The sequence below is a fragment of the Acanthopagrus latus genome, chromosome 13 (assembly GCF_904848185.1).
Source record: "Acanthopagrus latus isolate v.2019 chromosome 13, fAcaLat1.1, whole genome shotgun sequence".
NCBI lineage: Eukaryota > Metazoa > Chordata > Actinopteri > Spariformes > Sparidae > Acanthopagrus > Acanthopagrus latus.
Window position 1 is genome coordinate 8833123 of NC_051051.1, and position 17127 is coordinate 8850249.

Genomic DNA, 17127 nt, shown 5'->3' on the forward strand with positions numbered 1-17127 from the left:
GTAGAATATTCACCAAAACGTTAAAATAATTTCTAACACTGAAATGTAAAAAGTGCCTGTAATCATCTCCTTCATAGATTAGAAGAGAAGCCCAAATATGGGCTAACTGGAATGAGTGTGATGCAAACAGAGATGTATCTGGTTTAAAGGAAAACTGACAGTGGACATTCAGCCCTGCTTTAAATAAACAGACAACACCAGCTTATACTGGTAGTCTGGCTGCAAAAATGCAGAAACAATACTCGACTAGTATTACTAGTTCCAGCTCAATGTCTTTGTAAATTGTTGGTAAGATAGTAGAACTGATGCTTTGGGATTGTAGGTCAGGTCGGCCAACATCAGAAAGCATTAGTGAGATTCAAAAATCTATGACATCTATGATATCTAACTAACAGGAGATTTTATTACTTATTATCATGTTTGTGTGTGTGCAACCTTATATTTTGCCTTTCTTCTTCTTCTTCTCCTCTCTCTTCCTCATCCTTCTAATATTTGTTGTCTCGTTATCTTTCTTGTTTCCAATGGAGACAGCCTTTGAAAGCGTCTAGATGAAGCCCCATGGAGTTTTCTGCACCTATCCCTCACAATTTGTTTTGCTCATGTGTATATTCATTTATAACTTTATGTGTTAAACAGAAGTCTAAATCAGTAACAATATAGATATATAAATGTGCATTCTTGCCACCACGGTTACAGAGGGATGATGAAATCATGAAAAAATCAGCGAGAAGTTGTGACCCACTGATTCAGCCTGATGTACAAAGTGAAGAAAAAAAAAAAAATTCAGTCTCACTAAGACAAAGAAATACTGAAAAGATGGACTCAAGAGATGAGACAAGGAGAAGAAGGAAAATAAACTGACTCAGCTTCTGTTTTGAGAAAGTTGTTAGACACGTGTATCTGTCATAGAGAAGCAGCATCTGTATGTACTGTGGTTCAGAAGTGTAGCAGATGTTGGATCTCCGCTCATTTAAAAGCTTCCCTGATCCCTGGAGTTTTGACTGAACAAAAGCCGAAACAGAGAATGAAGCGAGCAGAGATTTAAAAAATTGTAAAAGCAAAATTTCTGCAAGGGACACCTCAGCCACTCATGGTACATACAACATAATAAACAAAAAACTAAATAGCTTAATTGTGAAACTTGTATATCAGGTCTTTTGTTCTGTTATACATGATTACATTATAAAGTGTCCTTCTGAGCATGAGTTGCAGGCTACAAATACTACAAGTGTAAACAGTTGATTTATGTTGACCTGATGAAAATCCATCTCAGCTCCATGCGCTGTGTGTTCTCTGTTACACTGACTTGAGCAGAGCACTGTAAACCCCCTCATGTGGCACAATGTTTACCAGAGAAATCGCGCGATCAGTTACACCATGAAATGCATGTGTCCTTCAGCGCCCGTAACCATAACATCCATCCAGATACGCATGGCCTCAGGCGACGGAGCCACCATGTAGTACACCCGATCAGGGGTCTTCACACTGAAGGTCAGCGAGGGGTTGGGGCTCTTGGACGTAGAGGTGAGTGTCATTTTTGAGAAAAAAAGGTGAAATAATGGAGAATAGAAGGGAGGGGGGTGAGGTTGTACACACGTGGGAAGGAGGAAGATAAATGGAGGGAGAAAAGGGAAACAGATGTCAACAATGTTCAGCAAAAATGAGGCATTTGTAGAGGAGGCCACATGCTAGAATACAGGCACACACGTTGATATAAACTGACTTACTTTGTGTGCGTTCTTTAAATGGTCATAGTACACCTCCTCTATGGCTTGGAAGTAAATGACTCCTTTCATTTTGGTCTCGTGTTTGTCTGCAGTGGAGAATGTAAACAGGACTGCTCAGGGACCAACAGCACAGATCAAAGCTCCGTCTCAGCATCCAAAGCATTCCGGCATAGTTGAAAAGCGACATCACTGTTGGAATTACTTTTGTCTCACATTTTAATCCGCAGATTTTCAACACGGAGCTGAGAGGAAGTAGTTACTCACCTGCGTAGTAGGTGAGCGTCCTGCGATTCTGGTCGAAGACAAACCAGCGTTTCTTCCAGGTCTTGATCTTGCCGCCCATTTTGACCAGGAATCCTCGACAGGTTTTATCAGTGATGGCCAGATGAAAGCAGGCGTCTGGGTTGTGTCCAGCTGCCTCGATATGGCCGTGAAGATCAAAGTCGTCTTTCCTTACAGGGAGGTAGCGCGTCAGCAGCCGGGACTATGGAAACAGCAGTGGAATTACAAAACAGATGTAAACACTGTGTGCTACTTCATTTAAGAAGTATTTACATGACATCAGTGGTGAACTTGGTTTTTTTTTCAGATTTAAACCTGATTCATTGTGAATACCTGCGATCTTTGTTTCTCCCTGAGCTTCACTTCTCTCTCTACGAGTCTCTGTCTCCTGCTCGTCTCCTCTTGCAGTCGTTTCTCCAGTTCTTCCCTTCTCCTGCGCTCCTCCTCCAGAGCCTGCCGGCGCATCTCCATCTCACGCTCCTGCACAGGTGTGGGTGTGTTTGAGAGGCCATTACATTCATCAACAAACAAACACATCCATATACACAGTAAAGGCATAAGCACACCATGCCCCTTTTTTTAAGTCTGAAATTTCACTGAACTTACCAACGTCATACATTTTTTTGAAACTGTTATGATTTTTTGCATACTTCCCTGATGTGATGTGTGTGTGGTGTGTCACTCTAGCTTAGACATACTGCTAGCTGTTGTTTGCTGAAAAAGTCTGTCCTCCTTATGATGTGTGTGCCCAATAACACCTGGAAGGGTATCAAACAGGACCACTGACATCCTGAAATACTAACTGGAAGCGATAAGGATAATTCTCCTTGCTCCTTGCCCTTGCATTGGATGGACTTTTTCTTTGTTCAGTAAGTGACAGGGATTGTGAATTTGGCAACATATATAATAATAACACATTGGCTCAGAGTTCAAAGTGCAAGGTGCAAGTGTAAGGTCATATCGAAAATCACCAAATTGGTGTGCCAAGTCCTTAAGTTTTGGTTAGGTTGGACTAGTTACCCGATACTCCAGGAGCCTCTGTTTCTCAACCTGGGCCTCTCTTAGCAACCGCTCCATCTCCTCAATCTTCGCCATGTTGGATGTACTTGCACTGATGGAAAACAGAAAAAACACAAGTTGTCAAATGCAAGAAGTAGTCGGTTTCCAGTAATGTGAGTGCATGAAAATGACAAAGCACTAATTTTGCTTGGTTTTACCGAGCTTGCAGCTGGATTTGCTGATACTGTATGCAACTGTTTGTGAGAAAATCTCAATATAATATGGACATGTTTGTCTCTGATGTGACACAAATACAGCCTCTTCAAAAGCACTTCCTCTTTCTCTTTCTCTTCAAAATATCTTTTTCTGAACATCCTCTTCAAAACCTCTTCTCAAAATACAACTCCTCATCCTCCCATTCATACTTTCTCTGTCTACACTTTTCAAAGGAAACTTTCATCTGTGTCTCTAACCTGGAGATGTTGTCTGGGGAGCAGGCGGAGAAGCTGGTCTCCAGGCTGTCAGAGCTGTCCACGCTGACAGTGTCTGAGGCCTGGCTGTTGTCCGGGTACGAGAAGGACTCCAAGAACACGTTGGGCTCGGAGACCATCCTGCTGCAGAAGTCGCTTCTTCTCTGTCTGTCCTCATTCATGTGTGTGTGGCTGTTGCTTGCTGACAGTAGAGATTGAACAAAATACTCTCAGCATGCACGCGCTAAATGTCAAATGTCATCAGCAGAGTTTAACTAACTGGCAAAGTGGAATAGCATCCTGTGATCAGAATTCTATATAATCTGCTCGCCTGCTCCACCAGGACAGATGAAACCAGAGTCACCATCTCCTGTATTAAACTGGGTAGTTTGTTGAAGTGCTGTCAAGTCATTTAATCTTCAGGAAAACACTTCATGAATACATAACAAAACTGTCTGGTGAATGCTGCAGTATTTAACATCTTACTTTTCTTCCTTTCAAATTAGTTTCTCAAAACCTCATTAGACATATCAGATGAATGAAACAAGGTCACATGTCAAAGGACTGTAACGCCATTACCAGTGAAGATACTTTAGATGTGGAGATTGGTTTGAGTGAGTCATTTGCCTCAAAATCACGGCATCCCATCTTCTTCTACAATGCAGTAAGTAATTCTGTTCAGACAAACATTTACTCTTTCATATCAGATCTGGACTAGATGCAGCTCCCTTTGTGCACCACTACAGAATTTCCTGTCCTGTTTCATCCATATCGCCTGAGGGTATAAAGCTGCTCACACACAGTATAGACTTGATGTAGAACAAGATGCGACGGTCTGCCAATCTGACTCACTCTTGGTCATGCGGCGGGTGCTCAGATCCCGAGGGGAGAAGCTGAAGCCTGGTGGGATGACGCTGCCACAGCTGGAGCTTTGGGACAGAGGAAGGTGGCCCTGAAGAGGAAACATTCAGCTTCTGTCATTCTCAGAGTACTTCATGAGCTGGATGGGTGTTGCAAAGCTGAGTATTCCTGTTTGGGTGGATCATTTCTCTCGGGACAAAATGTTCTGGATACAAATAATGAGGGCAATGAAATCTCCACATCTGCAGTCCAGAAATCAGAATGAGCCTCATTATTTTGAAACTGTTTTTCAAAAGTCTGGATTATTCTTGCTCTAAATGAGAGAAATAATAATAGCTCAATGGGCCTTTTGAAGAAATTACAAATACCCTCTTGTCTGATTTTAAAACATCCAGTTTGATTTTAGCGCATCCAACCTTTAATGTCTGCCAAGATTGAAAAAAAAACAAAGACCTTGGGAGGGAGTGTGCGTCCCAGGGATCTGCCGTAAGACGTGAGGAGCTGCTGACTCCTCTTGTGAGGTAGGCTGTCGGCCGGCTGGGAGGAGTTTTCTTTGCCACCGCTGCTTCGTCTCCTTTCCTTCAGAGATTGCAAGTGCTGCCATGGTCACAGAAATCAGAGGAGTCACAAAGGAAAAATGAAGCATGACTTCTCCTCAGAGACACTGAGACTGTTGTCATTAACTGTGTGAGGAGCACTCTGCTGGTGGAAATATAAATTGCTGCAGTAACTGATACCCACCTCTGTGATGGCTCCAGGGTTGTTAGAGAACGTCTGCCCCTCAGACAACTCTGCATATTTTCCTTCCAGAGATGCCAGTTTCTCTCTCTCCTGCAAACATCAGCAGAGTATGTTCAAGTAAATAAATGTAAATATTTACAAGATCAGCATGCAAAGAATGCTCTTACCTTCTGAAGCATGACCAGCAAATTGTTTTTCTCTCTCTGGAAGTTCTCTCTTTCTTGCTGAGCCTGTAAAGTAATCTGTGACGACTGTTTCTTCAGCGTCATGATTCTTTCCTGTGACAATAAATAGCACGATATCACGACACAATATCAACTTCATATGAGGCAAAGTAATGCTGTCAAGTTAGTGCAGGTGTTTCATTAAGAGCAGCAGCAGCATGAACAAATGCAGAATTAACATGTTGGAACAGGAAAAATGTTTTTTTTTTGTTTTCTACAACTCGATCTTCTTCGCACATCCATCCTCAACATCCTCACCCTGCCTCTGCCGCCTCTCTGTGGCTTTTCCCTTCATGAATAATCTATTAACTACTTCTGTCTTTATTTCTATGCAAATAGTGTTTCATGCTTACCATTGCTGATATTGTTGTGTCTTGTTATTAGTTCATGCTTTGTGCAGCATGTCTCACAAATGTGCAGCTTTATATCATGCACAACCTGTAATAAAAAATTAACGACAACAAACCACAATGTAGTGACGTAATGTTGTTATCCGAATTCTCAGATAACAATCTTGGTAATTAAGAAAAACAGGGCAATTTTATAATACTAGAAAACTTGAAGTAGGAATCAAAGTCTACACTTTGTTGTTTTATAAAGTCTACACACACAAAGTCTATTTCTTAAATGAAAACAGGAATATCCCTGTGGGCCAACAAACTGAAACCTAAGAGCAAGAAAAAGAGGCCGACAGTCTGGGACCATTAAGATAAAATGTCCTGGAATGAACGTGCCCTGAAAAGTCTATACTAATACTAAAGATTTACTCTAGCTAAACCATAAGACAACACACATTTCAGATCCTCTCAAAAGTTGAATTCTCTTAGCATGCTCCTAAAATACTGACACTGGAACTTCTACTGTTAATATTTGAAAATGAAAAGTGAAGCGGTGCCAGCGCTAACTGCCGTGTTAAACATGCACGACATGCTACATGCACGCTTAGAAAACCTCACTGGTTGTACCTTGCGTGTGACGGTAAGACGCTGATACTCTGCCATCTCACGCAGCAGCTCCTGGTTCTGAGTCTCTTTCTCCTCTCCCTGATTAATTTCTTTCTCCAGCTTCTGAAACTCTAAATCCTCCAAACTTTGTGTCTGCTCCTCAGTCTCCTGAGAAACATATAACAGTATTCCAATCAGAAGGTTAAAACACATGAATAGATTAGAATGTACTCTTTAAGTATACTTTAAGACTTGGATTCTTTCATAATTAACAATTAAGAGGAGAGAATTGAACTGACTGTCTGCTTCTGAGCAATATACTGTATAACAGATGCTATTGTGCACAAAGTGTTAAGTTTCATGTCCTTCTAAATGATATCAGGTTTCAGGTGATTTTAGTTTTCAACCAAATTGAAGTCAGATGTGCAAACAATTTGTTTTACACGTGGTAACTATTTGGGCCCCTTCTCAAATGTGAATTTAAGGGGTAACAGGGTCGAAACAGAAGTTGTGAAGGGATCCAGGATCACAGAAAACGAGGTCAAGAGGAATAATAAGGGAAGGAACAAATTGGGTGGAAAAGAAAAAAACAGACCGTACAGGTGAAAAATGAGAACTAAGGTTTTCCTGTGAGTTTTGGCGCTCACTGCTAACATGAGCTAATTCTGGAGAACAGAGAATAAACAGTATCGTCAAGCTGGGTTAGGTTTTTCTTCTAACTAGATTATCAGAGGAATATTCCTGCAGGGAACGTCAGCTAACAGGTCCAGATTTAGAAACACAACATGTTTTTATTACATTGTTTGACGATGCCTTTCAGCTTATTTGGTCAGGTCTGTCAGAGGACCTTTTGTTTGCTTTGCAGATCCCATTTATGATGAACCTTGGTCTGGTTTTGTAAGCATTTCCTCTTGCAAACATAATTTGTTTGTTTGGTTTTACAGGAACTCCAACTGAACCCATTTTTGAGGAAGGTGTGGTTAAACTGAACTGATCCCTGAGAGTCTGCCTGAGCTGTGGCTTTAGCATACTTGTGTGTCAACACACTTAGTCCTGATGCGAGCATATCCACAGATACCTCTTTCTATATATATATATTCTTATCACCTGTGACTTCTCAGTGTGACTCTTCTTCTCACTGCTATGAATCTTCTGCTTAAGCTGGTCCAGAAGTTCCTTTTCTCTCTGCAGCTGGGCCACCTCCGACCCCTGTTCTCCCTCCAGCAAGGCACACTCCACCTCCATCTGCAGGAAACAGCAGCACAGAGTTAAAAACCCTCAGATATGTATCGTCTTATAAATGATTATCATTATCTTATGGCGTTTCATTGTTTTGTGAAGCACTTTGTAATCTTGTTCAGAAAAGCACTGTATAAATAAAGCTTATCATTACTATTATTATCAAATGAATGAAACACCTAATGGATAATCAAACAGAAGAGACAAACAGAAGAGCCCAGCAATGCAATACTTTGACCTTAAACACAACTAAGCATCTGACGGCTCACTTTGTCAGCTTTACTGCGGCGAGCTTGAGTGATAACTCCTGCAGAGTGCTTTAATTATCAAGAGGTCATCAGTGTATCTGACACCAGATAAGAACAAACACCATCAAGCTGCTCTGGAGTCCGTTTGTGTTTATATGCTGCGCTCCGCTCTACCTCTCGGACCGACTCCTCCATCTGGTTGTCCAGGTCTTTGATCTTCTGCTCCAGCTCCTCTATGTTGTTCAGCACCTGAATCCTCTCTTCCTCTATCTGCGTTACCTCCTGTTTCAGCTGCATGCTCTCCAAAACCTGCAGTGACACCAGGAATGCATTTAAATGCTTGGCTCTAAATTGTGTACACATACTGTACATTACACAAATCCACAGACATGCTGCACAGAAAAACAAAAAAATCCCCATCGTAAAGTTTATTGAAAGGATCTTCTCTAGGAGATTGTGTTATTCAGCCTTTCAGATAGTTATTAGAACATGAGAATCTGCTTTTTCAATGCGTCCAGTGTGTCGTTTAACGCATTTGCCAGCCAGTGGAATCATTTTTTTTTCTGAATTAGACGATGGCAGCTGCTGTTTTAACTCATCCACAGCTGGATCACTGACAACAGGATTCTTTTCCACTTGCTGTAATGGAAATCTCTATCTGTGCACTCTACTGCCAGTCGTGCCAAAGTACTCCCACATCTATCGGCATCAGTCTTACAATCATTCATTCATTCTCCTATGTGGGTGCATTTAAGAGATCCTGTATCGGGTACTCTTCCATACAGGATTCAGGAGGATTGTTTTTGAGGTCAGCACCTCATGCGGCGAGCAGCTCTAGGATTTATAATTTCCCAGGCGGGTTGTGAGCGCTCTTTCTTCCTGCACAGACTGCTCTGAGGAATGCAGGAGATGGAGGAGAGGGTATTTAGGGTCTTTAAAACCCTGTCACATTTGATGCTTTACAGGCGTGATGGTGTCCGCTCGGAAATCTAACTTCTATCAACTCCAGGTGTGTTTGAAAATTCTCTCTCTGTCATGAAACAAAGACTAGCTGATTACCTGAGCTGATGTGTTAACTACTTTTTCATTTTCCACGGCGTCCTCCATCCATTTAGCCCCAGTGTACAGTCCAAAACATCTGGAGAAACGCAAGCCCTCTCCATGTATATACACCAGCATTCTTCCACTCGCACACACCCACAGCTGTGCGTGCACGCACACACACATGCACACGCTAATTCTCCGTGGGATAAAGTCATTTCCTGCCCCCCTCCTCCTCCGTGAAGCGTTTGAATGGCTGAGTGCTGAAACAAAACTGGGGCTTCTTCATTAAAACCAGACACAACGCTAGGTTGTTACTGCACTGGAGTGGAAAAAGGCTGAACTCTTACAGACAGTAAGTTACTCCGCAGCGTGAGCAGGGAGAAAGCAGAGGAGGTCGCCTCTCTGGGATCTAAAAATCACAATATTTGATATATCTGATAGATTTAAACATGTTTACTCAATTCTCAGTACAGTATGTGTGGCGAGGCTTCCCACTTTGACACATTTAAAAGAAACTTGTTGAGAGAAACGCTGAGGTCAAGTCGTAGCTGTGAGGAGATTCTGTGCAACTGTGATTTGTCTGTTTATCCTTCTGAACAACCCACATAAACAGGAAATGTACAAAGTGCTAACCGCACGCGATTACATAACAATACCTCGGACTAAAAGCCCAAAGGTTTACAGGAATCTACGTCCACCTAAAGAAGTTTAGATTTCAGATAATACGGTGGAAGACGAACCATCATGTGATGGATGTGCCGTCAGCATGTGAGTCAGCGTCTGCCCAAGACAGATGTTTGCATTTCTCATCCAGACAAGTCCAGTTTGAATTAAATTAGGCTAACCATGTCATCGGCTGTATTAAAATGTAGTTTTTTGAGATGGATGAAAATCCCATCAAACCCAAAATCTAGGGGGAAAATGGCTACAATATTTACAGTATATTGAACAAAATGTTATGTAATCTGCACTAGATTTTACAAGTTCTCTGGAAATGTGAAGAGGAAATGGAAAGCATTTACCCCAATGATATTTTAAAAGGTAAACAAACAAACATCAACAGGCTATCAGCAGTGTGATAAACTGCATTCCAGAGGAGTCTCATTTGACTTTACAACAGCTTGGTGCTTTCTTTCTTACTTTAAAAGCCATTGTGTCTCAGGGAGTAACCGAGAGAAGGTGATGGGAGGATGGGAAGAAGGAAGATATGAGATGGACAAGATGTGGAAAAGGACACATTCATTCCAGATGATGCAGCCCTAATCGGAAGCTTCACATCCCAAAACCAGACTTAAAGTTTAACAAGCTTTTCTCACAGCAGACATTTTGACTGGTCACAGTGAGAAACAGAGGTGTTACCCACAACATGTCTCCATTCTGCTCAATTGTCCCAGTGAGTCACACACACAAGCACAACACCAACACCATGACACGGAAGCAGCTACATTCAGATGTAATTAACTGTACTGTTTACACCTGCACTAAATTACAATGTAATAATCGCACCAAAAAAATGTCATGACTTTAGTTCACCTTTTTCCCCCCATAACATTAAACCCACTGTACATTTCCTGCCCAGCACCAGAGTTAGCCAAGCAGACAGAGTTAGCTACTAGCTAAGGGGTAGCTAACATGGTGAAGCATTTAGCTGCTAACTATGAAGATGTTTCCGTCCAAAGCTCATGGAGACACAAAAATGATTCAATTTAGAGTGAATATCGGACTTACGTTCGTCAAGTCGCCAAAAAAAAAACACTCCAAACAAAGGTAGCTAACTGTATGCTAACACATTAGCTAATAAGTTAGCTCGGTCTGACACCTGTTAGCTTATCCGCCATGTTCCTAGAAACTCAAACCAATATTCTGTTCAAGTAAGGTCACATTCATTAGCCCTGAGTGTTTTTTGTCACCTGCAGTTTATTTGACTGATTAGCATGAAGGTATTCAGATGCAAACTACTTACCGATGACATCAGCTTATAGTACATTAGTTAGTGTAAATAAAAGCATGACAAACACCCAAAATAACATCTCTTCTGGATGGTGCTCCGAAAGTCATACTAGTTGTTTTGAAATAGTATGACAGTAACGTGATTTCACAATATTTGGTTGCCTCTAGTTGTAATATTGCAATTGTATTAATGACAAATCAATCAGAATAACAAAATGATATGTTAGAATTAATGGATACAATGAGCAATAAGTATTTTTATATATCTTGTAGTGGTGTTATTTAAAGAGAAAAGGATGTTATGGAAGCCGATTTGCACAAGTTAGAGAAAGATAGAAGATAAAACTAGGCTTGATGAAAAAAAGTATTACTATGGCAGGTGATAATTGTGAGATAAAAAGTTAAAATTATGAGAGATAAAGTCACAATTATGCGGGGCAAAAAGTCACAATTTACATTTATCTAATAATTCTGGCTTTTTGGAACTTCTCCTAACGATACAGTTACCAAACTATAACAAAACCTTCCAATAATTTATAATAGTTGACGGTGAGTTAATTCAATTCCCAAGTCTTAGTCATAATTTGTCAGTATTCAGTGTTATCCTCCTGACCCGATGTTCATATGGGTCATGAATTAGGTGAAACTCACTTTGGCTCTGTGGTGGGTGGAGGGTGAGGGAGCGCTGCTGTTCAGGCTGATAGCAGGCGAGTGGGATCTGGCGTCTCTGTAGAGGGTCTGCTGACGCTGGCTGACCTGCTGCTCCTCGGCGAGCTGGAAGTCTCTGGCTTTGCCCCCGAAGCAGCTCTCCGGAGCGGTGCTGCTCGGGGAGTCGGAGAACACTGACTCATCGTCTGACACCTGCAGCTTCTCCAGCTCCTTATTGATCTTCTGCAGGTCAGAAACAGCTGAGCCGGCGGGCTCTCGCTCCACGTGGCCCAGCTCAGTGCACAGGTTTAAGATGGTCTCTAGACGCTGGCACTCCTGCGGACAGGTCGTCTATACTTAATTATTCTGCAACGTTTGATTTATTTCCCTGGCAAGTGTGTTAAGAGATTGTTAAGGTTGTATAAAAGGGGATGAAACTCACCAGTCTTTGCACTTTCTGCTCCCTGAGTCGTTCATCCCTCTGGTGCTGGTGATAGTCTCTCAGCTCCTCTTTGCCATTCAAAGAGCTGATGCTGCCCACCCTCTGTCCCGCACCCAACCCGCCCTTCCCAAAGGACAGCCTCCTCTCTCCAAAGCTCAAATCTAAACCTGCACCATCCATGTCGATGCCCAGGGAGCTCAGAGAGGCCAGGCTGGCCCTCCTGGGGGTGCTGGGCATGCTGGCCGGTACTGTCACATCTGGAGGCTGCTCCAGAGAGGAGAGACTACGTCGCGGCCCTGCTGAGCCCACTCCTCTGTGGAAGCCCACTGAGTGCCGAGATGGTAGCGACAGAGCAGGGGGGTCGGCAGCGTTGTGAAGCCGTGGCAGAGAGCGGCTGTGCAGCCCCAGGCTGTTGAGGGAGCCGGTGGAGTACTTCCTCTGCCGGGAGTCTCCTCCAGCTTTGCCCTGAGAATAGAGCCTGCGACCCATGCGAGGGCTTGACGGCACACTGGCTGCTCCACTTTTGACCCTGGGAGAACGAGGTAGGGGCTGCCCATAGGAGGAGAGCAGAGAGCTCCCATCTGTTGCGCTGGTGAGGAGCAGACTGTCTTGTGACTGGTGGCGAGAGTGGGAATGGCGGAGCAAGCCGTTGGGGTTCAGCTGGCGTTCGCCTTGGCGAGGCGATGGAGGAACGCTGCTGCTGGTCATGTAGGAGAAAGTTCTGGAGGCAGACGGAGGCCGGTCGCTGTTGCTGAGGACGGACAGTGGCCTGGATGACTGGGATCCAGGTACGCCGAGGTACTTCCGGCTGCACTCAGCTGCCCTCAAGCTGGCCTCCAGGGCACTCTTCCTGCGCTGAAGCGTCTCCATCAGGTCCTGTAGCTCTGCCTTAGAGCGGGAGCCCCTCAGCACCGTCCCACCCACCGAGCCACTGCCGCTGTGCTCGATCTTCACACAGTCTGCAACAGAGAGAAAGTAAGAGCATGAAGTCCTGCCTCTATCTGGACGACGTAATGGTTTTAATGTGACTTCTTTATGAAGCACCAGCTCAGCTTACAGGAGCGGTATCACACTTGTGCTGAGCGAGGAGGGGAAAACCGGCGAAGAATGTACGCTCGTACAGTTCTGAGCCCAATACAAACATTGGCGCAATCAGTGGTTAAGCTTCTTCTAAAAATGGAAGAATGCTGCTGGACCAAGACAAGCAAGAATGCATCGTAGTCTCGACTGTGAGAGAGATCCTGAGACCACCCTCTGATATCTAAGCAGTGTGACGACAGTGTGTCCTGAGTCACGGGTGGCTGGACGAGTTCATGTGACATTAAAGAATGTCCACTTCCTGTCTTATAAATTACCTGATGGCTTTTCACAATGGCAGAGTCTGCTGGGGCTAAATAAAACTCTGATTAACTAACTTCAGATCTAAACCAGAGCTGCTCAAACTTTTTTCCCTTGGAGGGCCAAAAATTTAAAGATAATGGCGGACCACGGCCAGAGGCATTGTATTGTGAAGATGCAAAATGGGCTGTACAGAAGCCCTGAGAGATAAAATAATTCTGGTGAGCCGAGTCTGACCTAAATTGTTTTCTCTCCTGTGTTTATGACTTAAGAACAGGCCTCCATATTACCAGATTCCCAAAGGGCTTATTGGCAGATATGTGTCATTCTGCCAGCAGTGCTCAGGTTATAAAAAATAATGAATCTGGTACAATTAATGAATGTTTATCTGCAAAAAACAGTGTATCATTTTATAATTATTTCCCTACAAACGTCTGGCAGGAATAGAATTTATACTAGTGAGATGAATATAAACTTCTTGTCAGACTTCATGATAGCTGGTGTCTCCCCGTGATGGTAAAAATAGTTGTAGAGTGGCTGTGCTCTGGGATCTTTGTGTTTTTTCAGCTGATCATTGTTGAAAATATAGGCCAGACGTCTGTTCCAGGATGCAAGTTTGACTAAAACGCATCAATGCCCGATGCAAAAAGAGCTGCTCCAGGTTCCAGATCAAGAGGCATCATCCAGCTAAAATGATCTTGTGTATCGTCATTCAGCTGATTCTCAAATACAATCAAACATTAGATGTGAAATCTATAACTGCAGATTACTGTGAGCTCCACTGCTAAATCAGCCAATTAAAGTGATTAGTGTCATTGGTGTCAAATATAACTAGGAAACAAAAGTGTATCTTGAAAGTTGTCCTACCTGAGCCGTAGCCCAGAGTGGCGACGGCGCTCCTTTGAGGAAGCATGCTGTTCATCACACTGACCTCCTTTCTCTGATTCAGTCTGAGGATGCAGGAATTAGCAGAGCCCTGTGCGCTTTGTACCCTAAGAAGAAGAAGAAGAAATCAATGTGAAACTCACAAACAAGACAAGACTGTAGAAATATGTCAACACTCTTTGTAGCATGGTATCACAACACAGCAGCGTATTTCAACGGAGAAACAAATGATTTGCAGCACATCACAGAACGGTGAATCCATCAACTCATCCTATAAAAACTCTGCAACAATACCTCAATTCAAGCAGATATTTCACATGTGCATATTTAAACGGAAAGAAAAAAAAAACTTTTCTGAAGACTAAGTAGGAAAACAGATCCAGAGGAAACTTTTTATGCCTGGCTCAGAGTACCCAATAAAAACCTAGTCTGCAAAGCAGCGCTCTGCGCCTTTAATTGATCTTTTAGCCCCAAACTTATGACCAGTCCGTTAAAGTATTCCCTCAGAGCCCCAGACTCACAGAGACGGCAGCCAGAGGTAGAGGTCGAGGCCGAGTAAATGTGGACTTGGATTAGCCTGAGGAAGTTTCCTGCAGCTCATGGTGAAACAATTAACAGAGAATTGGTCCCTATATAAACACTATTTAACAATCTTACACTGAATCAGTTAAATTTAGAGCTACAACGATTAGTCCATTAGGCCACCAAAAGAAAAGAAATCACCAACTACACAAACTTGCAGCTTGCTGGATTATTTATGTTGGTAAATGAAGAGTTTGGAGTGCTGGTTGGACAAAAGAAATTGAGGACGTCATTTTGGGCTTCTGGACATTGTGATGAGCCTTTTTCACAATTTTAATCAGCAGGTTAATTGATGACAAATGTAATCGTGGGCTGCAGCCATAGATTTAATAGGAAATGTTTGTAAGTTACAGGCCTATAACTATTGTTAATATAAACTATTAACAATAGTTAATAGTGTAACTAACTATTGTTACTATTTCATATTAAAACATGAAAAATGTATTTAGATGCATTATGTAAGAATTGGCCACATGTTCAATTCATAATCAAAATAAATGAGAGGGGGGCGCCGCATAGCTCAGTCGGTAGCGCGCGCGACCCATGTGCCGAGGCTCTGCAGCGGACCCGGGTTCGACTCCCGGCCCGGGTCCCTTTGCTGCGTGTCACTCCCCGTCTCTTTCCCTGTTTCCTGTCCAACTCTTCAAGCTGTTCTATCAAATAAAGCCAGAAAAGGCCAAAAAAATACTTTAAAAAAAATAAATGAGAGGACATCATGTCAATCGAGTTTCTGCTACAGTAACTGTAGCTAGTTAGCTCAGTTAGCTCAGTTAGCCATACATGTAGCGGACAGGAATGGGAGCTCAGAGCACTGAGGGAATTTGCACCACTTGCAAAAGGAGCTTTAGGCCGGGATATAAATGATATTATTTATGAAATTTTGTTCATAATAATCTTTTGTTAATAATAATCTTTGAATGTTTTCAACTAATATTTTTACATGTTGCACCTTTGGGACTCTGAGGGAATTTTAATGAGGCGATCATGAAAATTGCACCCGTGCAGATGCTGAGTCACAGACAGCGCAAAAAGAAAGTCTCACTCTCCTCTAACAGAAAAAAAACAGCAAAAAGAAATAAATACATCAAATAAAACAATCATATATATCGCCAGGTCCCTAAATGCTATGACATAACTCAGACAGATCAGACGGAGTGAGGATAAAATAGGACTGAGTGATACAACAGTGGGGATTTTTTTAAAAGTCAGACTGTTTCCTGAATTCACAGACAGCTTATACACACTCACACACACACACACACACACTGCAGAGGAAGACAGAGATGGCTGATCCAAGACTTTCTGGTCCTGCTGTCTGGAGAGAGAGCGAGAGAGAGAGAGAGAGAGGGCCTACAGGAAGTAGGGTATCCTTTTACACAGTCACACAATCAATCAGCGTGAGTTCATTCCCCAGACCGCCTGAAAACAGGGGGGAGAGAAGCCCCAGCCTCATGTCAAGAGGCAACAGTTTTTTACTGCATCAGCCAGATTACAGGAGGGTAGTGCTGATCACAAACACAGAGGGATGTAAACAGTTTGAGGAATGGCCCACTGATAACATGTTTCCATCTAATGTGTGGCAACACTGAAGACAAACGCTCAGACGTTGCGTAACGCTCAAACTGCCGTCGCCTCACTCGTCGCACTCATTGTCCAGACAGACACAGTGTTTAGCTTTAAAATCCAATCGGAACAAGCAGCATGATTGTTTTCTCCATTGATCATCAGCTCTGTTCATTTTAGAAAATAGCGGGAAATCATATAAAAACCGGAGAAGAGCATTGTCGCATTCACACACACTGCACAAACACACACAGGCAGGGATGCAGTCAACAGTTTGTAGACTGACTGGTGACCACTGCTGGCTGTCATCCACCTTTTTGAATGGTTGTGTCATTTTGCAGCAATGTTAAGTGAGCGGATGCGACTTTTCAAGTGAGATTTGCCACCTTTTAGCCTCTGAACACAGCCGTCAGATAACCGTGACAGCTCAAAATCCACTCGCTTGACCTTATTGGCACATTTCTTGAGCAACAGTGCAATGGCTATTTGCCTCAAGTCCACTTATTTCCTTCTGGCATTTTTTTTTTGTAATTGCATTCACATGTTGACAGCTCTGCCTCAACAACGTACTTATTTCACCCCAGTTGAGTCTCGCATAGCATTGTAAATCAGACAAAATGCAGTTTTCCTGGAGCACCACTGTTTTTTTTGTTTTGTTTTGTTTTATTGACTGGGACTGAAAGTGTAAAAAGATAAAACTAACCTCTGCCTTCGGTCCCATTCACATAGTTGCTCCTGAGTTTTTTTGGTGTGTCTGCTGCTCCTGAAGCTGAAGTCCTCCCTCCCTCTCTCCTCTACTCTCTCTGTATGAAACAGCAGAGTAAAGTCTTCCCATGACAAAGACTCAGACAGGAGACCCTCTCCCCTTCTCTCCCCTCGTCTCCCCTCCCACCTCAACTCTCTACTCAGACTCTCCTCCTCCTCCTCCTCATGAGGGAGA

The 17127-nt window shown here is 43.0% G+C and overlaps 1 protein-coding gene across 1 annotated transcript; it reads right to left on the bottom strand.

The window, feature by feature from the left end:
* Positions 1-1025: 1025 nt before the first annotated feature.
* phldb2a (pleckstrin homology-like domain, family B, member 2a) lies at positions 1026-17012 on the bottom strand. Its single transcript, XM_037120618.1, has 17 exons — positions 16891-17012; positions 14025-14149; positions 11820-12778; positions 11381-11713; positions 7910-8044; positions 7356-7493; positions 6270-6416; positions 5248-5358; positions 5081-5170; positions 4793-4936; positions 4331-4430; positions 3482-3680; positions 3030-3120; positions 2343-2489; positions 1992-2211; positions 1728-1813; positions 1026-1511 (listed from the first exon to the last, which is right to left on the bottom strand). Exons 2-17 carry the CDS (start codon positions 14077-14079, stop codon positions 1371-1373), a joined length of 3096 nt encoding a protein of 1031 aa, XP_036976513.1. The 5' UTR covers positions 14080-14149; positions 16891-17012; the 3' UTR covers positions 1026-1370.
* Between the last annotated feature and the right edge of the window lie 115 nt (positions 17013-17127).

Coding starts and splice junctions, on each gene's coding strand:
- phldb2a (XM_037120618.1), bottom strand. CDS start 14,079: ATGAACAGCATGCTTCCTCAAAGGAGCGCCGTCGCCACTCTGGGCTAC. Junction 7,494..7,909: donor TGGAGGAGTCGGTCCGAGAG/GTAGAGCGGAGC, acceptor TGTTTCCTGCAG/ATGGAGGTGGAGTGTGCCTT. Junction 3,121..3,481: donor TCCCCAGACAACATCTCCAG/GTTAGAGACACA, acceptor GTTTTCCATCAG/TGCAAGTACATCCAACATGG.